Here is a 24,255-nt window from a genome sequence, read left to right as displayed (position 1 = left end):
AAAATCTGGACATTTAGAAAATCGTTGCTGGGATAAGCATGGACGGCCAACCTCTTCTACATCAAAGCCTAATGTTTCAAAAGCTAATGTTACTACACTAGAGGTAGCAAATGCAAATGATAATACTTCTGCAAGTGACAATATCACCCTTAGTCGAGCAAAATATGATGAGCTGATAGCTCGTCGTCCTTCAAGCTCCTCTTCTCCTGTAGTTGGTGTGGCCTACTCAACAAGAGATCATCTTCATCTGAATGATAGTAAGTGGATTATTGACTCTGGTGCATCCAGACATCTGTGTGGGAATTTGTTTTTCTTTTCAGATCTAAAAGATATTACTGTTCATCGAGGAGTCTCATTGGCAGATGGAAGTTCCTCACCAGTTGTTGGTCAGGGAAATATTTCTATATCTTCTTCCTTGCAGTTGAAAAATGTTCTTCATACTCCTCCATTCTCTCAAAGTTTACTCTCTGTTAGTTATCTTACCAAAGAACTAAACTGTAGAGTGATATTTGACCCGTTGGGTTGTCATTTTCAGGATTTGCTGACGGGGAAGAAGATTGGTGGAGGCTATGAAGAAAATGGAGTCTACTACCTACATCATCCAGTGGGCAATGTTTATGCTGCAGTAGAACACTCATCCAATCCTGTTCAGTGGTATCGTCGTCTTGGTCATCCTTCATTGTCAAAGCTACGTTATGTCTTTCCTTAAATTTCGTCTACTACGTCATTTCAGTGTGAAGCAAGTCAGTTGGGCAAGCATCATCGGAGTTCGTTCCCTTCTAGTCAGAGCCAGTCCAGTCATAAGGTTTTTGAACTTCTTCATGCAGATGTATGGGGTCCTAGTAAGATTCCTACCAGGACTCAGTGTCGATATTATCTTGTTATTGTTGATGATTTTTCTAAGTTGTCGTGGGTGTTTTTAATAAAAAAAAGATCTGAAGTTCCAAGTATTATCAAATCCTTAATTCTTGAAATAAAAACTCAATTTGAATCTATTGTCAAGATTGTTCGCACTGATAATGCTCTTGAGTTCAAAACAAAAGCCTTGTTATAATTTTATCAAAACCATGACATTCAACCCCAAACCACTTGTGCCTATTCCTCTCAACAAAATGGTGTGGCGGAGCGAAAACACAGGCACCTCCTTGATGTAGCACGTACCCTTATGATTCAATCCAATGTTCCTGCGTTATATTGGGGTGATGCGGTTATCACAGATTGTTATCTGATCAACCGCATGCCTTCATCTTCCGTGGGAGATCAAATTCCGCTACATATCCTAAATCCTAATGCTCCACTCTTCTCTTTCTCACCCAAAATATTTGGGTGCGTTTGCTTTGTGCACAAACTTGGACCTGACCGTGATAAATTAGCTGCTCAAGCTACAAAATGTATGTTTATAGGTTATCCAAAAAATCAAAAGGGGTATCGATGTTATGATCCAATTTCTCGACGAGAGTATGTCAGTGCGGATGTATCTTTCTTGGAATCCATTCCATATTATTCTAGTACTGGTACTCAGATGCAAGTTGATCAAGCTAATTCTTTTCCACTTCCTGTTCCTCCTTTTCCTTTGGAATCTATGCCCCCATTACCGAACCAAACTCTATCTCCCTCACGGTTTCATAATCCTCCATTGGTATATGTGCGTAGAGCTCCACCTCCTCGAGTGCCTTCATCTTCTTCTTCTCCTGAGGTAAGTACTACTGACAACAGTGACCTTCATGATGATGATAACAGGCCAATCGCTCTACGGAAAGGGACACGACAATGTACCTTATATCCCATATCTCATTTTGTGTCTGATGCCAGAATTGGAAGTCAGATGAAAGCATTTATTTCAGCCTTATCTGCTGAAACTATTCCTCTGAACTATCAATAGGCAAAGCTCGACAACAGGTGGAAGCAGGCTATGCAAGAAGAAATGGATGCCTTATTGTCTCAACATACATGGGATCTAGTTGATTTCCCCGTGGATGCTGACATTGTTGGATGCAAATGGGTATATACCATAAAGTACAAATCAGATGGTTCTATTGAAAGATACAAGGCCAGATTAGTAGCCAAAGGGTATACTCAGACTTATGGTATTGATTTCTTTGAAACTTTTTCTCCTGTTGCACGGATGGGTACCATTCGTCTTGTTCTCTCCGTAGTTGTTCACCATGGATGGAGTTTGTGTCAATTAGATGTGAAAAATGCATTTCTATATGGGGATCTGTCTGAGACGGTATACATGCAACAACCTCCTGGATTCGAGGTTGAGGGGGAGTGTCAGAAGGTGTACAAATTAAGAAAGGTGATATATGGTTTGAAATAAAGTCCACGTGCATGGTTTCAAAAGTTGTTTGAAGTAATGTCAAGTTTTGGCTTTAATAGGTCGGCGACAGACCATACATTATTTATTAAGAAAACTAACTCAGGTCTTGTTGTTATGGTGGTATATGTGGATGACATCATTCTTACAGGAGATGATATGAAAGATATTGAAGCTACAAAGGCTCATCTTCAAAAACATTTTGTTACAAAAGACCTTGGTTCACTTAGATATTTTCTGGGTATAGAAGTTGCCAGGAGCCGTGAATGGGTGGTTTTGTCACAACGGAAGTACGTTCTTGACTTATTAAAAGAGACTGGAATGTTGAGAGCTAAACCAGTAAATATTTCCATAGACCATAAAGTTCAGTTGTTTGAAGAAGGGTCGAAACCTGTTGATAGCAAAAGCTATCACTCACTGGTAGGGAAGCTACTATATGTAATTGTGACCAGACCTGATATTGCTTTAGCTGTAAGCAAGGTTAGCCAATTTATGGACAAACCAACTGAGGTACACTGGAATGCAACAATAATGATACTCAGGTACTTAAAATCTTCTCCTGAAAAAGGGTTATTATTCAAGAAAGGTGGAACCCTGGAAATAGTGGCTTACTCTGATGCTGTAGTGGATAGAAAATCTACCACAGGATTCTGTGTGTTTATGGGAGATAACCTAATTTCATGGAGAAGTAAGAAGCAAAATGTGGTTGCTAGGTCGAGTGTAGAATCAGAATATAAGGCTATGGCCCAAACAACTGCTGAATTAATGTGAGTTCGCACTGTTCTAAATGATCTTCAGGTGAAGGTTTCATCTCCTATGATAATGATGTGTGATAACAAGGCAGCCACGTATATAGCGAACAATCCAGTTTTTCATGAGAGGACAAAACATATTGAGGTTGATTGCCACTACGTAAGAGATATGGTTCAAGCTGGTCATATCGCTACCAGATATCTAAAGTCGGAGGACCAAGTTGCAGATATGTTTACAAAGCCTCTTGCTAGACCTAGTTTCTCAAAATGTTGTGACAAGCTGAGCATGATTGATATCTATGCTCCAGCTTGAGGGGGAGTGTTAAAATTAATTGACTGTTTGAGGTTTTAAGCTTGAGTTTTCTTAAAAGTAGGTTATTTGATATTTCGTATAAAGGAGGGACTTGTATGTAAATTTTAATTTTGGCTTCCCTCTATTTAACTTACAGGAGATTAGCCCTAATGTTATGTTAACGAGTCTTCTCCTCTCTCAGCCGACTTCTCTCTCTCTCTCTGCCTCGGTTCTTGTGCAACTCATTGAAGTTTCCACAACTTTCATCTTTTTTGAAAAGTCGTTCTATCAACCATTGCTTAAAATTTGTTGCTATGTTATGGGCATGTAATGGGTTTAATTTATTTGTTTTGGGATTGATTCATTATCTAAGTTCAGTTCATAGGATTATAAGATCTACCAAGTTACAGAAGTTATTGATTTGTCAATATTTTAAGGTGCAGTTGCTCACTTTCCTGTTTCAAGAAACACAAGGTATTCTCTTCATTCAAGTTCTTTTGCTGGTTGCTCTTCGTACAGGTGTATGCTTATATGTGTTTGTACTCGATTTTAGTTTCTGTTGCGTGGTCATAATTCTACTGCAGTTCGTTTCATAACTCATTTAATGACACATGCTGCGGAAGGTTTAATGTTAGAAATATGGAGTTACATTGAATCACTCAAGCATGTATATGTTCATATAACCTGGTTAATGTACCCCTGTTTTGACCAGTCCAAGACATATAGTTGACTAAGAAAATGGTTATATATATATCTATATCTATATATATATGTATGTATATATATATATATATATATATATATATATATATATATATGTGTGTGTGTGTGTGTGTGTGTACATTTTTGCCCTGCCGCACCCCCGCACCCAAGGTTTTTGAAAGTGCCGCATCCCCGCACCCGCACCCATGTGACTTAGGTTCAGATGCAAGATTAAGCTCATATTGTGCCAAAATAAACCGAGCTTGAACAAGGAAAGCTCAGGTCATTCAGCTTGTTTATCAGCCATAATACTTGCTATGATTTGAAAAAGAAAAGGGTGTTCCTAAATGTACTGCAAATTCCAATTAATATTCAACCAATATGTTCAGTGTTGAGACTAAGATGTTTTTATGATGCTTTTAGTAAATAAGTTTTTCTAAAGTAGAGGTTATTTGAGTCTTATTCTTTAATGAGGGACCTGGGTGTAATTGTGTTCTTTGGACTATCTCTATTTAATATAGAGAGTAGCCCTAATTGAAATGTGTAAGTTAGATTATTCTCCAGCCGTCTCTCTCTCTTTCTCTACCTTGGTTGCTGTGCATCTCTCCTCACTATCAACATGGTATCAGAGCAGCGTCCCCTCCTGGGATACAGTTGCTGATCGTGGGTCGTGTAATGCTGCTGTGGCTCATCGTGAAAAACTGCAGCAAGCTGCATCATGTGTCGTGAAACGTGGAAAGTGGCTGATCGTGGAAGCACTCAGATCGTGGCTGATCGTGAAAGCACTCAGATCGTGGGTCGTGTGATGCCGCTGGTCTGATTTGATTCTTTGTGTTGTCGACACAGATTTTTACATAAAAAAAATCTGATCGTTGCAAATTGATTGGATGCTGCGGGCTTTAAAACAAATGATCTTTGACGTGTGGATGGTGGAGAAGTTCAGATCGAGTGAAGATCTGATGCAGAGAAGTCGCGAAATCAAATCAAGTGGGGGTCGGTTCTGTTAAAGGCTGTGAAGAATCAGATACAGCAGAGATCTGATCCATTGTCCTTGGGAGCGTGATCTCGTGCCCTGCTCCAAGTTCGAGTGACTCCAGTTTCTAGCATGAATCAGAGGCATATTCGTGGTGGATGTGCAGTCGAGGTATGCATCTCTATCTTAATTGTGATATGCATCTCTATAGTGGTGGATGTATAGTCGTAGTAGACAGCCTATTGTAGTCGTGGTATTAAGCCTGTCGAGGTCGTGGATGACGCAGTCGTGAAGGGTAAAGCAGGAGGGAACCTTCTGCACAGGTCGTGTGTGCTGGTGCTGTGACTGTATTGCGTTGAGGCTGCTGCTGATCAGAAAAAGCAGTCTTAAAACTGATCAGAAAAGCAGTCGTGAAATTGCACAGGGAAAATTATTTTGTTTCTGCTCATGTTATCGTTGGTTGTGCTCAGATTTTATTTAGCAAGCAGCTGGGTGCTGTGTCGTGATCCTTTTGACTCAGTTGATGTTTGAAAACAGCATGTGGAAAAATATTCTGTTCGTGGGAACCTTGTCTTTTGAAGTGAGATTCTGTGTTGGGTGCTGCTACTGTTTGTCGTAGTGGCAGATGTGTGATGGTAACACATTCTAAGTCGCGTTGGATGTGTGATCTTGATTTACAACCTATAGTCATCCTTGGTTGAGGTGGAAAGTTTTGGTCAAGTTTCTTTAAAATTATATTTAAAGTTTGGATCTGAACAGTCGAAGGTCGTGTTTCTCAGATTTCATTGGTGAAGTCAAAACTTGATATAGTCGGGCTTGTTGTTGATTGTGGGTATGCGTGTGTGGTTGCTCCTGCATTTTGTGAATCAAGCCCATTAGTTTATATTATGGCTCAAGTGGTTAAATCAGATGCAGATTCCTCCAATGATTGTGTAACTCTTAGCAGGGCTGAATATGACGAGCTCCTTGCTTTACGATCATCCAATTTGAAGCCTTCTGTTGCGGAGGTTGTGTGCTCGGCAGGTGATGGCCTATCTGCTCAAGGTGGTAGGTGGGTCATTGATTCTGGAGCCTCTGGTCACTTATGCGGAAACTCGAGCAACTTTGTGAGTTTAAAACCTGTGACAAGTCAAAAAGGGGTACGTCTTACTGATGGTAGCTCTTCCCCAATTGTAGGGCAAGGAAACATGTCTATTACCCCTACTCTTCAATTGTCGCATGTTCTTCATGCTCCTTCGTTTCCACAGAATTTATTATCCGTCAGTCGATTGACAAAAGAGTTGAATTGTAGAGTGATTTTTGATCCTATGGGCTGCACCTTTCAGGACTTGCTGACAGAGAGAAGGATTGGTGGTGGCTATGAGGAAGGTGGTCTGTATTACCTACACCAACCAGAGGTTTCGGCCAATTCTGCTGTTACATCATCCTCAAGTCCTCTTTTGTGGCATCATCGTTTGGGTCACCTTCCAGTGACAAAACTTCGTCGTGTCATTCCTCATATACCTCTCTCAGTTTCTCTTCAGTGTGAAACATGTCAATTGGGAAAACATTGTCGAAGTTCTTTTCCCTCCAGTCAGAGTCCATCAAGTCAAGGATTGTTTGATCTTCTTCATGCAGATGTGTGAGGTCCGAGTAGGATTCCGAATAGGTCTCAATGTCGTTATTATCTAGTTATTGTTGATGACTTCTCGAGACTATCGTGGGTGTTCCTGTTAAAAGATCGGTCTCAAGGTCCTGTCATTCTTAAATCTTTAATTACAGAGATAAAAACTCAATTTGACATATGTGTTAAAATTGTTTGCACTGATAACGCGCTTGAGTTCAAATCCAAAGACTTACTTCAATTCTACTCTGTTAATGGGATTCAACCTCAATTTACATGTCCCCATACCTCCCAGCAAAATGGGGTGGCTGAGAGGAAACATAGACAAATCCTTAATGTTGCTCGGTGCCTTATGATTCAATCCAATATGCCTGCTACATACTGGGGCGATGCGGTTTTGACAACCGGGTTTCTTATAAATCACATGCCGTCAAGTTCTGTAGAAGACCAGATCCCAATTCAAATTCTTCATCCAGAGGCTCCTCTCTTTCCTATCCCCCCTAAAGTCTTTGGATGTGTGTGTTTTGTGCATAAGCTGGGTCCTGATCGAGATAAACTTGTTGCTCAGTCTATTAAATGTGTTTTCCTTGGGTATCCTAAGAACCAAAAAGGATATCGTTGCTATGACCCTATATCTCATAAAGAGTATGTCAGTGCGGATGTTACATTTTTTTAGTCTATTTATTATTTTTCGAGTACTACTCCAAGGTTACAAGATAGTCAGGGTGATGTTTTTCCTCTGCCAATTCCTCCTTTTCCTTTAGAGTCGTTCACTCCAAAGCCTGTGGCTCCATCCTCTGGGGAGTCTCGATACAGAAACCCTCCTATAGTGTATACTCACAGGTTACCACCTACCTCCATGCCCCCATTATCTCCTTCTCCTGAAGTTAGTATCTCTGAGCATACTGAAGTTTCTGCTGTTGATGAGGATCTTCCTATTGCTCTGTGAAAAGGGAAAAGACAGTGCACCCTTCATCCCATTTCTCAGTTTGTTTCTGAAGTTAATCTTGGGGCTTCTATGAAGAATTTTATCTCGGCTTTGTCTGCCTCCTCTGTTCCGCTTCATCACAGTCAGGCTCTATTCGACCCCAAATGGATGCAGGCTATGAAGGATGAGATGGATGCCCTATGTTCTAGAGGCACTTGGGATTTGGTGGATCTCCCAACTGATGCAGATATTGTTGGCTGCAAGTGGGTATATACAATTAAATATAACTCGGATGGGTCAATTGAACGATACAAAGCCCGGTTGGTTGCAAAAGGGTATACTCAGACTTATGGTGTTGACTTTTTTGAAACTTTCTCCCCAATTGCTCGTCTTGGCACTATTCGTCTTGTTCTTTCTGTTGTTGTGCACCATGGATGGCCCTTGTTTCAGTTGGATGTCAAGAATGCCTTTTTGTATGAGGATTTGCATGAAACTGTCTACATGCAACAACCCCCAGGCTTCGAGGTTCAGGGGGAGTGTAAGAAGGTGTGCAAGTTGAAGAAGGCAATTTAGGGCCTGAAGCAGAGTCGAAGGGCATGGTTTCACAAATTATTTGAAGTAATGTCGAGTTTTGGCTTTGTCAGGTCCGCTTCAGATCACTCCTTGTTCATCAAGAAAACCAGTGCTGGAATTGTTGTTATGGTGGTATATGTCGATGACATCATATTAACAGGGAGCAGTGCCCAAGATATTTCTGCCACAAAAGATCATCTTCAGAAACACTTTGTTACTAAAGATCTTGGTCACCTACGATATTTTCTGGGTATCGAAGTTGCAAGAAACAAAGAGGGCTTAGTGTTGTCTCAAAGAAAGTATGTGTTGGACTTATTAAAAGAGACTGGAATGTTAGGAGCTAAGCCAGCTAATATTCTAATGGATCCCAAAACTCACATGTTCGATGAGAAGTCTGAGTATGTGGACAGTGCCAGCTTTAGATCCTTGGTGGGTAAGTTACTATATGTGACTGTTACTAGACCTGACATTTCATTAGCTGTGAGTAAAATCAGTCAGTTCATGGACAAACCTACAAAAGTTCACTGGGATGCAGCTATGATGGTTATTCGGTACTTAAAGGCATCTCCTGGTAAAGGTCTGTTGTTTAAACGAAATCCATCTTTGGACGTTGTTGCTTACACTGACGCGGATTATGCAGGATCTGTTGAAGATAGGAAGTTAACATATGGGTTTTGTGTGTTTGTGGGAGGAAATCTTGTTACCTGGAGGAGTAAGAAATAAACCGTTGTAGCCAGGTCGAGTGCTGAATCTGAATACCGAGCAATGGCCCAGACTGCAGCTGAGATTATGTGGGTAAAATCAGTCTTGACCGAGCTTCAGGAGAAAGTATCCCTACCTATATGTTGATGATGTGTGACAATAGGGCTGCTACATATATTGCCAACAATCCAGTATTTCATGAAAGGACTAAACATATTGAAGTTGATTGTCACTATATCCGCGACTTGGTTCAGGCTGGGTATATCTGCACCGATCATGTATCTTCCGAAGATCAAATAGCTGATGTTTTTACCAAAGCCCTGGCGAGACCAAATTTCTCAAAGTGTTGTGACAAGCTGAGCATGATTGATATCTATGCTCCAGCTTGAGGGGGAGTGTTGAGACTAAGATGTTTTTATGATGCTTTTAGTAAATAAGTTTTTCTAAAGTAGAGGTTATTTGAGTCTTATTCTTTAATGAGGGACCTGGGTGTAATTGTGTTCTTTGGACTATCTCTATTTAATATAGAGAGTAGCCCTAATTGAAATGTGTAAGTTAGATTATTCTCCAGCCGTCTCTCTCTCTCTTTCTCTATCTTTCTCTCTCTCTCTCTCTCTACCTTGGTTGCTGTGCATCTCTCCTCACTATCAACATTCAGCAAAGCATCACTGACAATATGAATCATAACCTCTTACATATGCCTAAGCCACTCTCCTGTTATTTGACAGATCATAGTGTACAGCAAAGCATCACTGACAATAAGTTTACTCGTTGACAAATTGTAACGTAAAAGAAAGTTCCACTTACCATAGAACCCTTCTCTTTCTGTTTCCGTTGTGCAAGGTAGTGTTCCAACGCACCATCTCCATGCAGAATTTTGGCACCACATCCTGGAGAATCTATTGATCCAACAGCCTCCTCATCAACAACCACTGCATCGACTCTGTCATTTCCAGTTTTGACATCTGGAATCTGAGAAAATAAATGAAAAACATCACTTGGACACTGCTTACCAGGTTGAAGTATCAATATGATTCTAAAACAGACATTTCTGTCATCTATGGTATGGAAGGAAATAGAACCAATCTTTTTTCCAATGAGCTCTGAAAAGATAAAAGACAAGATGACATGACCAATGGCACCAACAGAAAGCATCAACGCAAGCATCCAGACCTCATACATAGATTCAGTCAAAAGGTTCTCCAATATAGACCGCAAACCTCGAGCACCAGTATTTTTGGCAAATGCTTTCTTTGCAATAAGCCTTAGTGATTCATCTGTGAAATGTAGCTTAGCCTGAAGGATTGATGTGACATAAAGTCGTGACTTCTTTTAGAATCTGGACCAGAACTAATGATAAACATTGACATGAAACAACAAGAGACTTTCTAAAGCATAATCTTAGCCAAAAATTCAGTAGAATTGAAGTGCTTACATCATTCATGCTAAACATTTTCTTGTATTGCTTCCCAAGAGCGTTCCTTGGCTCAGTAAGAACCTAAAATAGAGGACAATAGTACTAGCATGTATTAATTTCAAGAAATGAAAGGCCACAATAAAGCCAAGGTCCAACAAGCACCACAACATAAACAGTAAAATGTATCACGTTCAGTCATGTCCACACAGATTGTTAAAATGTAACATATATATAATAATATATATATATATATATATATATATATATATATATATATTATATTCCTAGTTTTTTATTTTATTTTTTTTTATTTTATTTTTTATTTTTAATGTAATTTATATTATCTAGTTCATATTGAACTAGATAATATAGTTTGGTTAAGTTCCAACCGGAACTTAACCAAACAATCTAGTCGTTGGAACTAGTCCAACGGCTAGATGTCCAACGATTAGAAGGGAGAGCTCCTTATGAGCTCTCCACTTTGCTCTTGTATAAATAGGGGTGTAGCCCCCTCTTGTAAAGACACTCTTTGGTAATGTTTTTTAAGCATTTTTCTACATAAATAAAAATATTTATTTATGTGTGTGTTGTTCCTCTTTTACCCTTTTAAGGGCTTTGCTTAAAGTGTCTTTTAGACACTTCCCTTTGAGTGTTCCAAGGGCATTCGTGGAAGACCACCATTTCATTACATGGTATCAGAGCTACGGGATTATTAGATCTTGGAAAAAGGTCGCCTCAGTTTCCGTGCCTCTTGTGCAAAAGTGTTTCGTCATTTGGAGAGAAGTGTTTTATCACTTCATTGAAAGGGCTTCTACATCTTTGTATTGTATCTCTTTCTCTTTTCACATTCTTTTTCGTTTCTTTTCTTCTATCTTTTTTTCTTTTCTCTCCTTGGAATCGATGAATGACAATGATAAAGTCACCATCATCCCTATGAAATTGAGCGACACAAATTATGTAACATGGGCTTCAATCATGAAGCACCATATATGGGGGAAAGGCTTATGGGGGATTGTAGATGGTTTCGATTCGGAACCTAAACTATCTCTTACTAAAAAAGAGGGAGATAAAGAGGTTCCATTATTATAAGAGAAAATCAAGGCTCTAACATCTTATGAAAAAAGCTGGAAAGAGTGGAGAATGGGACATGCGAAAATAATGTCATGGCTTATCAATAGCGTTGACATTAAAAAATGTTTCAGTCTTGCCAAATTCAAACATGCCGATAAGGCATGGGAATACCTTAAAAATATGTATTCCCTAAAAGACATTGCACATGTGTGTAATCTTCAAGAGAAGGTTCGAATAATGATCCAAGGAGATAAATCAATTCGCGAATATTAGAATGAGTTGTCTGAACTCTGAGAAGAGCTCTCCCTCTTGGAACCTAAATGGCATTGCGCCGAAGACATCGAGCTTCGTCAAAAGCAACTCGATGCTGAACACTTCTACCAGTTTATAACTGGGTTAAAGCCGAAATTTGAGTCCACCAAATCAGCCCTTCTTCATCGGGAAAAAAATCCTTCTATTGTTGAAACTATTGAAGAATTAACAATGGAGGAAAATCGTCTTCGAAAGATTTCCTCTAAAGTTGATAATGATTCCGTCCTAGCAGTATCTAGGCCTAGGAATCACACTCACACCTACAGGCCACCTCATTTTGGGAGGCAAAATAGCGAGTTTGACAAAAGAAAAGTTATTTGTCATCACTGTCATGAACCGAGGCACTACAGGCCTTAATGTCCAAAGTTAAAGAGAAGAGATGAAAAGAAGGTTGCATCAGTTGAAGCTGAGTCAAAAGATCAAGATGCACCAGTTTCTATGGCTCACTTATGAAGATTCTTCAGCCTCTTCTTCAAGGGGTCTCCTTATCCGCTGAAGCCTCAACTGGAGCAACAATTGCATCTGTATCCAGTTCAGGTAACCTTCCTTGGCTTTTAGATTCTGGTGCCTCATTTCATATGACCCCAAATTATAAATGTTTATCCGAATGTCTTAAAAATAACTCAAATATTTCAAAAGTCTTTACAACAGATGGAATATCTCTTGAAATAAAAGAAATTGGGTGTTTTGAAAAATCCAAAACTTTTTGTATTCCAGAAATTAGATATATCCCAAAATTAAATTTAAATATCTTGTTTGTTTCTCAAATTTCTGATTATGGATGTAATATATCATTCTCTTCTGATGGTTGCTTGGTAAATGATCGTCAGTCAAGGAAGCTGATTGGGGAAGGGCATAGAGAAGGAGGGTTATATTACATGGACTTTTTGGAACTACCAAAGAATGTTTTTTGCTTAAATGTTCAAAAATTGAAAACGGACATGTGGCACAAAAGGCTTGGCCATCCTCATATGTCTAAAATCCAATTTTTCCAAGTTTGGAAAAATTTTGTAAATATGAAAATTTTGCTTGTAAAGACTGCATTTTTGGTAAAATGAAAAGATTATCGTTTTCTAGTAAAACTTTTGTCTCTACAAAACCTCTTGAGTTAATACATTCGGATGTTTGGGGACCCGCACCAGTTATTTCTAAAGGTGGTTTTGCATATTATGTCATCTTTATTGATGATTTTTCTAGATATACTTGGATTTATTTTCTTAAACATAAATCCAAAGTTTTTGCTCACTTTCAAATATTTCATAAAATGGTCATAAACAAATTTCAAAACAATATCTCCATTTTTCGCAATGAATCAGGGGGATAATTTATGTTTGGAGACTTTAAAAATTATCTTAACTCATATGGCACTATTCATCAACGATCTTGTCCAAATACCCCTCAACAGAATGGTCTTGCTAAACGCAAACATCACCACATTATGGAGACCACTCGGACTTTGCTAATAGCAAGTCAAGTGTCAAAAGGGTTTTGGGCTGAAGTAGCTTTAACTACCACTTATCTCATAAATAGAATGCCATCTTCTTTAGAAAACATATCTCCGATTGAAAAACTTTATGATTTAACTCCAGACTAAGAGTGTTTGGATGCAAATGTTTTGTATTTACAGACAAGAACGGTAAATTCTCTCCTCGTGCAATCTCATGTGCCTTTTTAGGATATGTTGAAAATCAAAAAAGGTACAGATGCTACGATCTTTAAAATAGCAAATTGTATGTGTCAAAAAATGTGACCTTTCTTGAAAAAGATTTTTTTTTTAAAGTAAAAAATCCAAGGATATTACTGAATATTCTTTTTTAATTGATTTAACTTCAAAATCCAATGAAGAGGATTTTGAATGTAACTTTGACAATGATCAAAGTCCTACTATCTATGAAAATAATAGTGAAGACCAAACCAGTAGGGATGTTAGCTTACAGTATTCAAGACGAAGAATTAGAGAGCAACGACCCCCATGTGCGCTAGAAAGATTTTCTGAAGTTCCTCATCGCAGGACTTCTAGAATCTCTAGACCTCCCAAAAAATTTGTCTCCTATGAATCTTTTCCATCCTTGTATAGGGCAGCCCTTGCATTAATTCAATCCTATGTTGAACCTTCCTCGTACTTTGAAGCCAAAAATCATGAAGAATGGATTCAAGCTATGAAAATAGAGTTAAATGCATTAGAAAAGGCCAACACTTGGTCCATCCAAGACTTGCCTCTTGGAAAGAAACCTATAGGCTGTAGATGGGTCTATAAAGTCAAAATCAAAAGCGATGGGACCCTTGAAAGATATAAGGCACGACTTGTAGCCAAAGGCTATGCTCAATAGTATGACATTGACTACAATGAAACCTTTGCTCCTGTGGCCCAAATGACCACAGTTCAAACTTTAATTGCTTTAGCCTCTATTAAAAAATGGCCTATATTTCAAATGGACGTCAAAAATGCTTTTTTAAATGGGAGTCTTGTTGAAAAAGTATAAATGGAAGCTCCGCCTGGTATCAGTCTTCTTAAGGGTAAAATTCTTCATCTTGAGAAAGCGCTTTATGGTCTCAAACAGGCACCAAAAGCCTGGTACGACAGGTTTAGTCATGTTATGACTGATATTGGTTTTCATTCTTGTTTGATTGACACTGCCTTGTTTATTAAGCAATCTGATGCAGGTATCATCATTCTTCTTCTTTATATGGATGATATGATCATCACTGGAGGTGACAAACATGGAGTTGTCAATATCAAAACTCTTCTTAAAACTCATTTTGAAATGTCTGATCTAGGACTATTACGATATTTCCTAAGAATAGAAGTTGCTTATTTCCCTAGAGGGTACTTGATATCTCAATCTAAATTTGCTTCTGATATTGTTTGCAGGTCTGAAGGGAAAGTTTTATAGGACGACTATTAGGCCCGCTTTACTATATGGTACAGAATGTTGGGTTGCCAAGAGACATCATATTCAAAAAATGAGTGTAGCTGAGATGCGTATGCTTAGATAGATGTGTGTAAATATAATAAAAGATAAGATTCAGAACGAGGAGATACGTAAGGTAGGCGTTGCACCCATTGAAAATAAGATGAGAGAGAATCGTTTACGGTGGTTTAGACATATTCGGCGAAGGCCTAATGATGCTCAAGTTAGAAGGATGGAGAAATGGAAAAATATATTAGTTAAAATAGGTCGGGGTAGGCCTAAGAAGACTTGGATGGAGATGATAGGAAAGGATATGAAGGCTTTGAACCTCACCGAGGACATGGTATTGGATAGAAATGATTGGAGGAGAAGGATTCATGTGGAAGACTCAGAATGATTTTCTTTGTTGGTTCATATCGCCGACCCCAATTGTTTTGGGATGAAGGCGTAGTTGTTGTTGTTATATTGTTTGCAGGTCTGACATTATAATGAAAAGAAAGTAGATACTCCAGAAGTAGTTAATGTTAAGATGAAAATTGATGATGAAGAACGACTGGAGGATCCTACTCCATTCAGACAACTTATTGGAGCACTTTCCTATCTTTCCATCACTTGACCAAACATCGCACATGCTGTACAGACAACTAGCCAATTTCAACATACTCCCACCTCTGTTCACATGGGAGCAGTTTTACGTATTATTAGATATTTAAAGAGTTCTCTTTCACGTAGACTCTTCTTGTCAGCATCATCATCTTTAGATTTAATTGCTTATACTGATGCTGACTGGGGAGGTGATCATAATAATATGCACTCAACCACTGATTTTTTTGTATTTTTAAGTGAATCTCTCATATTGTGGAGGTGCATGAAGCAACAAAAGGTTTCTCTTTCCTCTACTGAAGCTGAATATAAAGCCATAGCGACCACTGCAATGGAAGTTGTTTGGCTCAGGCGACTACTAGCTGATATAAGAGTTGAAGCAACACAAGTCTCGCGCATGTGCTGTGACAACAAGAGTGCAATCTACATCGCAAGCAACCGGACTTTTCACGAAGGCACCAAACACATAGAGATGGATTGTCACTATGTCAAAGAGGAGTACCTGCACGGCACCATTGATCTGTCATATGTTACATCAGAATACCAATTAGCATATTTCTTCACCAAACCTCTTGCAGCTCCTAGATTCCACTTCCTTTTAGATAAACTTTCGCTCATTGTACCGTAAGTTTGAGGGGAGTGTTAAAATGTAACATATATATATAATATTATTATTATTATATTATATATATATATTCCTATTTTTTATTTTATTTTTTAATGTAATTTATATTATCTAGTTCATATTGAACTAGATAATATAGTTTGGTTAAGTTCCAACCGGAACTTAACCAAACAATCTAGTCATTGGAACTAGTCCAACGGCTAGATTTCTAGCCGTTGGACTAGTCCAACGACTAGAAGGGAGAGGTCCTTGTGAGCTCTCCCCTTTGCTCTTGTATAAATAGGGGTGCATCCCCCTCTTGTAAAGACACTCTTTGGTAATGCTTTTTAAGCATTTTTCTACATAAATAAAAATATTTATTTATGTGTGTGTTGTTCCCCTTTTACCCTTTTAAGGGCTTTGCTTAAAGTGTCTTTTAGACACTTCCCCCTTGAGTGTTCCAAGGGCATTCGTGGAAGACCACCATTTCATTACACAGATAACAGGATTATTTCTGGCTATTAAATTTGTCATGCAATTCCACAACAAATGCACAGCATGAACAGTAAAATGTATCATGTTCGGTCATATCCAAACAAATAACAGAACTATGTGCTGCCATTCAATCTTTAAGCCTGTCAACAAATATATAAGCATAAACAAAGCAACCTATCATAATACACTAGAATATGTCAAACAGTTCTTTGTGATAGAGAAAACAAGAAAATACATGCTATTTATTACATTCTGCACACACCAATTCCTTACTACTAACAATTATGCAAACTATATGCATAAATCAAAACTAGATTTAACTGAAAAACATATTTTGATAATAAAGGACAATTGAATAAAGAAAATAGACGGAGAAACAGAAAAACGATTAGTAGAAGCTACCTGAACAAGTTGGTCCTCGTTCAGAGCTGATAAGCTAACAAGAATTGGAAAACGCCCGATAAATTCTGGTATAAGACCATATGCAATGAGATCACCACTTTCAACCTGCGCATGGTAGCTATGAGCTTCAGGGTGACTTCAAAAGTTTGGATTCAAACCAAAACTAGAAAATAAGTGATTGCCCAAGAAGCTAGCAATTTAACTTCAACAGCTTTGGCAGCAAACTGTAAGAAGATGAGTTCTTGGATCATCACCAATCGATACTTCAAATAGTTCCAACCAACCAAAATGCCGAAAAAGATCATTCACAAGAACCACAAAGGTTAATACAAAATACCCAGAAAAGGGTATACAATAATAAGAAAGAAAAATATATTATTGAATGGAAAATACCCTTGAGAAAAACATATAATGAAAGAGGGAAAAGCCCCATATTTATACACATAATGGGAGGCTTAGAAGAGGGAGTCGTTGGGCTCCCAACGGCTCTAAATAGAGCCATTGGGAGTCCAACGACTCTTTGCCTTTTTTATTTTAGTCAAAAGGCTAAAAAAGTAAAAAATAAAAAAGATAAAAGTCCTATTCTAACTAACCTATTCTAACTAAACTAAAGAAAAGGTAATTCCTAGTTAGCTATGTCACAGGGACTCGACAAAACAGATGCCGCACCCGCGTCGACGTGACGCGACGCGGGTGCGCGTGCGGCACCGGGTGCGGTCAACACGACCCTGGGTGCGGTCAACGCACCCAGGGTCATTTTGATACATCTTTTTGATTTTTTTTTAAATTTTGCCCTATGAAATGGTACAAGGGTGATTCTTTGGACAAATCACAGGTGCCGGAAAAATGCAAAGGGTGTTTTGGAAGGGGTGTTGTTTTAGAGTTGATACCTGGGGATTTGAAGGCAATAGGAAAAGGTTGCAGAGTCCTTGTTGCAGTAGCTCCTGCTGCAACTGCACCACAGGGGACATCGTATAGATCGTTCGACCTGCCCTCACTGTTATAAAAGGTGGGGTTGTTGTCACAATGGGAGAAGGGAGGCATCCTAAAGGGGAACACATCAGTGCGAGACAACTTTTGAGGCGCCGGACTAATACCTTCCCTCTCTTCACCGGAATCATTCACGGTCAAGGCTGCTGCTGCGCCTGCAAAGCTCCCTGCTGTGTCTGCACTACTACTGCCCCGGTCTCTGATGCGCAACCAATCTCCCCCTTTCATCCTTCGCTGCTTCCCATGCTTCCAACATTCGGCCTTTGGGACAAATTAGTAAAGCTAACGATGCTGCCCCTTATTACTTCAAATCACATCACACTAACCCTTTACATGTCTCGAGTGTTGCACCCAACCAGGGTTGGGGACTCTAACCAAAGTTCCTTCACGTGATGCACTAACTAATTGCCCCCAACTAGTCTCACCTCCACTTCCAGAAGGAAAAAGCGCAAAACACAAAATCTCCAAATATCTTATTATATGTCATAAAGAAATCTAAAAATGTAAAGGTAGAAAAGATGGCTGGAGGCGGTACGGTCACGGAAACAGAGGTCAAAACTAATAAAATATTGACTGGTGATTTTAAAGCCCGAGTAATTACATACTAACCAAGGAGATACAATGATATTCTACTTAAATTAAACTAATGGGTCTTGGTTTGATCTTCTTTATAACCATTACAATAAAAAAAATGACGTGAGCACTTGATGTGGTGAAATGAGGTTTGTGGGTCAGAGGGGAAAGGGCCGGCAACTAAGGTCAAGGCCGTGCCCGGCCAGTTAATTATTTTGCTAGAAAGTGACATGAGCGTTGCTGGTGGTGGTATTGATTAGGCCTTGCCCGGAACAGAACGGCCTTGCCCAGGACCCGCGTTGGGGGAACCCGGACCCCTTTTAAATATATATATATATATATATATATATATATTTTTTTTTTTTAAAAAAATTTTTTGCCGCACCCCCGCACCCGGGTTTTTTGGAAGTGCCGAATCCCCGCACCTGCACCAGCACCCGCACCCATGTGACTTAGCTAGTTAGCCTAGGTTATTACATATTATTTAACACTCCCCTCAAACTTACGGTTGAATAACTGAAAGTTTGTCCAAGAGAAAGTGAAATCGATGAGCCACGAGAGGTTTGGTAAAGAAATCTGTTAGTTGATATTCTGAAGAAACATAAAGAAGATAAATGGTGCCGTGTAGAAATTTCTCTCGTATATAGTGTCAATCCATTTTGATATGCTTGGTTTGTTCGTGGAATGTCTGATTGCAAACAATGTAAATAGAATTTTTGTTATCGCAACATAGCCGTGATGCTCCTGTACTCTGAACACCCATAAGCGCCTTATCCAGACTACTTTCATAGTGGTTGTAGCAATAACTCTGTATTCGACTTCAGTTGATGAGAGAGAGACTTTCTGTTGCTTCTTGCACCTCCAAGAGATCAATGATTTACCTAAAAATACACAAAAACCAATAGTTGAGTGTCGATTAATGGGATCGCCTCCCCAATTTGCATCAGTATAAACAATTAAATCTGAAGAGGAAGAAGCAGATAAGAAAAGTCCTTAAAAAATGAAGGTTTTAATATATCTAATAATATGTAAAACCACTCCCATATGAACAATGGTAGGAGCATACAAAAATTAGCTTGTCATGTGGACGACATGCGCAATGTCAGGTCTTGTAATGAAGAGATAAGACATTGCTCCGACAAGTTGTCTATAAGGTGTTGGATTTTCAAGTGGTTCTCGAACATCAATCTTCATCTTGATATTTACAACTTCGGGAGTGCCAACCTGTTTTTCATTTGAGACACCAGACCTGTCAACAATATTTAGAGCAAATTTAGATTGAGTTAGCAAATAGCCTCTAGAGGAATAAGCAACTTCTATACCAAGAAAGAATTTTAAAAAACCCAAATCACTCATTTCAAAGTTTGTTTTAAGAAATTTTTTAATGATGTCAACTCCTTATTTATCAGTTCCAGTGATGATCATGTCGTCCACATAGAAGAGAAGGATAATAATACCTATATCAGAATTCTTAACAAACAAAGTTGTGTCAGTAAGACAAGATTGAAAAACAAAATCAAGCATAACTTGACTAAATTTGTATTTAAATGAAGAGTCTTTCCTTTAGGAATATTAATGTCAAGTGGTGGTTTTATATACACTTCTCCGGCTAAGCTTGCATTGAAAAATGAATTCTTAACATCCATTTGATCTATATGCAATTTCTTTACAGAGGCAAGAGCTACTAAGGTCCTAACTGTGGTCATTCTAGCGATTGACGCAAAGGTCTTTTCATAGTCTATTTCATACTCTTGAGAATAACCTTTGGCAACTAATCGAGCCTTAAACCCCTCAAGAGTTCTGTCACTCTTGGTTTTAACTTTATACACCCATCGACAGCCTACAGGCTTTTTGCCTGACAGAACATCTTGAATAGTCTAGGTATTCGCCTTTTCTAAGGCATTTAATTTTGCTATTATTGCTTCGACACATTCAGACGATTCCTTTGCTGCAGCATAGTTAGAAGACTCTATGTAGGAGTGTATTAAGGCAATATAGGCTTGATACTTCGGTGAAAAAGACTCATAGAACACAAATTTTTCAAAAACTTTTGACACTCTGATGATCTTCTTGTTGGTATTTGTTCATGCTCTTTAGTATATTTTTCGAGAGCATATGGTTGTTCTAAATTACCCCGCCTAGAGTATTGAATACAATCATGAATATCACGAAATAATTCAGTATTTATCATGTCATTTTGATCTTCTCGACTTTCATCAATATCACCTTCATCAATCTTTGGAACTAAGTCAATAAAAAAGAATAATCATCTAGATCCTTAGAGTTCTCATTCTCAAAAAAACTTTCCTTTTCCAAAAATGATACATTTCTTTACACATATAACTTTTTAGTTTTAAGATCAAAACATCTATAGCCTTTTTTGATGATTTGCATATCCTAAAAAAGCACAAGGAATAGCACAAGGAGAGAGTTTGTCATTTTTGTCAGAAAAAACAAAACACTTGCACCCAAAAACCCTTAACCTAGAACAATCTAGAATTTGTTTGAAAAGTTTTTTAACAGGAGATATATTGTTTAATGAAGAGGATGACATTCTGTTAATAAGATAAATTACAGTTAGAGTGGCTTCAGCCCAAAAGCTCTTTGGTACTTGGTGTGTAATAAGGTTCTTGCTGTTTGTATAATGTCTATGTTTTTTTTATGCTAAACCATTTTTTTGAGGGGTATAGGGACATGATCTTTGACGTGCAATACCGTATAGATTCAAATAATCTTTAAATTCTTTTGATAAAAATTCTCTCCTTGAATCAGTGCGAAAGATTGAAATATCATATTTAAATTATTTTTTACTAGATTATGAAATATTTGAAAGTGCGAGAAAACTTCATATTTATGTTTAATAAAATAGATCCAAGTATATTTTATAAAATCATCTACAAAATTTACATAATACATAAAACCACCTTTTGATATAACAGGTGCGGGTCCCCGCACATCCGAATGTATTAACTCAAGTGGTCTAGAAAAAACAAAGGTTCTATCTTGAAAAGGTAATCTCTTTATTTTACCAAGAATACATTTTTCACAGGTAAAGATATCTAAATTACAAAAAATTTTCATCTTTGGAAAAAATTGGATCTTGGATAAACTAGGATGGCCAAGTCTTTTGTGACATAGATCCAAATCCATTTTCTAAACATTAGAATATAATGTATTCTTGGGTATTTCCAAAAAATCCATGTAATATAAGTCTTCTTCTCTATGGCCTTCCCCAATCAGCTTCCCTGACTGGTGATCCTGCACTCGACAACCACGAGAAGAAAAGAAAACATTACATCCATGATAAGATAATTGAGAGACAAATAAAAATTTAGGTTAAGTTTAAGAATATATCTAATTTATGGAATACAAAATCCTTTTGAGTTTTGAGAAATATTTTCAAAATTTTTTATTCCGTTGATTTCAAGAGATGTTCTATTGGCGGTAAAAACATTCGATCCACTTGAGTTATGACATTCGGATAACATATCAATGTTTGGTGTCATATGAAAAGAGACACCTGAGTCAAGGATCCAAAGAGATTTACCGAGATCAGAGATGCCGACGGAGGAGACTGCGACTCTAGTGGATAAATATGCTCTTTTGAGTAGAGGTTGAAGTGCCTCCACTAATTGTGTTAAGGACATGCTTCCAATGAATGATTCGCTTTATTCTTGTGGAGATCCAAGAGAAGCAACCTTCTTCTCATAGGGTTTCTTCAATTTCGGACAATAAGTTTTCACATGTCGGAGTTCACGGCAACAATAACATATGACTTTCTTTTTTCAAATTTATTTCCTTATTTCTCATCATTTGTCCTCTCATAGTGTGGAGGTTTGTAAGAACGAACATAGTTTCCCGGTCTAGATACGGCTAGAACCGAGTCATCATCACACTTGAGATTCTCTTCTTAAGCCTATTCTCTTCCATGCTTAATTCTTCTATTGAAGGAACCTTACCTCAATAAAGAAGAACGGATTTGGTGTATTCAAATTTCAATCTTAATCCACTAATAAATTGGAAAAAGTGCTCAACATTTATTTGGTTTTGGCTGAGTTCTATGTCTTTTGGACAATGCCACTTCGGTTCAAGAAGAGCAAACTCTTCCTATAATTCGGACAAGCTATTATAGTACTCTCTAATGCTCTTGTCCCCTTGAACCATATTTCGAACTTTGTCTTGTAAATTGCATACATGTGCAATGTCCTTAAGAAAATACATTATCTTAAGATAATCTCATGCATCGTTTGCATGTTCAAATTTTGCAAGACTATAATATTTTTTGATATCTACACTACTAATGAGCCAAGACATAATCTTGGCATGTCCCATTCTCCATTACTTCCACTTTTTTCGTAAGTGGTAATGGCTTTGGTTTTTTATCATGCATAAATTCTGCATTTTATACCATATATTTCTATGCATGATCCATAAAAAAATTGCATTAAAAAATTCATTCTTATCAACGTTTTCGAGAAACTGTTTTGAAATTCAAAGTAAAGGAAAATCGCATATTTATAACCTTCCCTGTTTTTTTTTTTAGTGTTTTAGTTAGTTTAGAATTTTCCAATTGTAGTTTAATTAGTTTAGAAATTCCAATTAATATTTTTTACTTTGTTTATAATTGCCTTTTTATGAAACACGTTTTTCTAGAAGTACTCATTTGAAATTCTTGAAAATTAATCAGAGTTTTTCAGAAAATCATGTAACCTAAATTTTTAGTATAAAAACCTATTTTTCAACAGGGCGGGGAGTCTTTCCTCTAGAGATTCATGCCCCCCTCTGCCTTCCTCTCTTCTCTTCTTCCCCCATCTCGCTCTTAGCCAATTCCTCCCTCAGTTCTTCTTTATCCTTCTTTGTTTCATTTTATTTCTAACCCTTGCTATCGCCGACTTCTTCTTGTCCCCATCGTCGGAGGCACATGCAGTTCGAAGGCAATATCACTTCTTCTTCCCAACCCCTCCGTCGGAAGCGGATCATGAGGTTTGCTTCTTCTCTCCCGTCTCTCCATAGCTTTGCATGTAGTTTAGTTTTTTTTACCGAAATTTTAGAACATATAAAAACATAATTATTTTTTTGGCTTTGCATTTAGAGTAGAATAGAATTTACTTTTTCTGCAATAGTTAGTTATTTTGCTTCATCATTTAATTGATTTTTCAATTCTGTTTTGATCACGCATAGTGTGGAAACGTCATCAGCAAGAACACAATCTGTGTGATTCCTAAATCACGCAGAGTCGCTGGACATGTGTGTATAGCTGTGGACGTGATTGGTGCATCACAGGCTACAGCCTGCAATCGATCTGATCAGATTGATAGTGCAAGCTCTAGCAATCTTTAGATCACGCAGATTGGTGCAGATTTTCGATCATACATCAGTGCAGATCCACGTTAGTTGTGGTTTTTGCTAGATACAACATTCCAGCATTTGATCGTCGATCTTAGCGTGATTGACGCTGATCACCTCTTAGGCCTGCACAGTTTAATGTCTGATGTGTTATTTAGCGTGCTCATTTTAACTAATTAAGCAATCTATTTGAAGTTTTCGTAGTTCATTAGCTTATTCAAGTTCCAGCATTAGTTAATTAGAGTTAATTTGCTACCTACTTTTAGATTAATTAGAATAACTTAGATTAGCTTTAACGTTTCATGTCATAGGTTAGTCACAAAAATTTTGACGTGTTTCATAGTTAGATTGAATTAATTTGTTTTCTTTCATCTTATTTTTATAGGCCATTTGACCCCAAACCTTTCGTTGAATTAGATTGCTTTAGACTTCTAAATTTCTTTAGTTTAGGTAGTTCATAATAGAAAGTGTTAGTTTTATATTTAACCAGCTCTTGAGTTCACGTTTTGATTACTCATTAGTTAATTTAAGTCTGCATTAGTTCATTATTCAATTTAGTTTGTAGTTTGAATAATCAGATTAGATTCTGTTTTATTTCATGGCATTCCACGTTTTTATTGATTTGTACTCGGTTAGTGGGTGTAGTTAAGTTTCATAGTGAATTTCTTAATCTGTTAATTAGTTGTTA

General features: G+C 37.8%; 1 protein-coding gene across 3 annotated transcripts in view; it reads right to left on the bottom strand.

Annotated features, from left to right (window-relative positions):
• Positions 1-24,255, bottom strand: part of LOC149817415 (CLP protease regulatory subunit CLPX1, mitochondrial-like) — a 64,187-nt gene that overhangs the window by 5,180 nt on the left and 34,752 nt on the right. For 2 of the 3 annotated variants that reach the window (XM_089988077.1, XM_089988078.1), the window contains 4 exons: positions 16,659-16,763; positions 10,278-10,340; positions 10,016-10,138; positions 9,650-9,814 (listed from right to left, as the gene is read on the bottom strand). In XM_089988077.1, coding sequence (XP_089844203.1) covers positions 9,650-9,814; positions 10,016-10,138; positions 10,278-10,340; positions 16,659-16,763 — 456 coding nt within the window. The remainder of the gene's footprint in view (positions 1-9,649; positions 9,815-10,015; positions 10,139-10,277; positions 10,341-16,658; positions 16,764-24,255) is intronic. The other variant, XM_089988079.1, reaches the window with a different exon arrangement.

This window comes from Nuphar pumila, chromosome 14 (genome assembly GCF_984573655.1).
Source record: "Nuphar pumila chromosome 14, dmNupPumi1.hap1.1, whole genome shotgun sequence".
Taxonomy (NCBI): Eukaryota; Viridiplantae; Streptophyta; class Magnoliopsida; order Nymphaeales; family Nymphaeaceae; genus Nuphar; species Nuphar pumila.
Note: the sequence above shows the minus strand (reverse complement) of the source record. Positions and strands in the feature narration are given on the sequence as shown.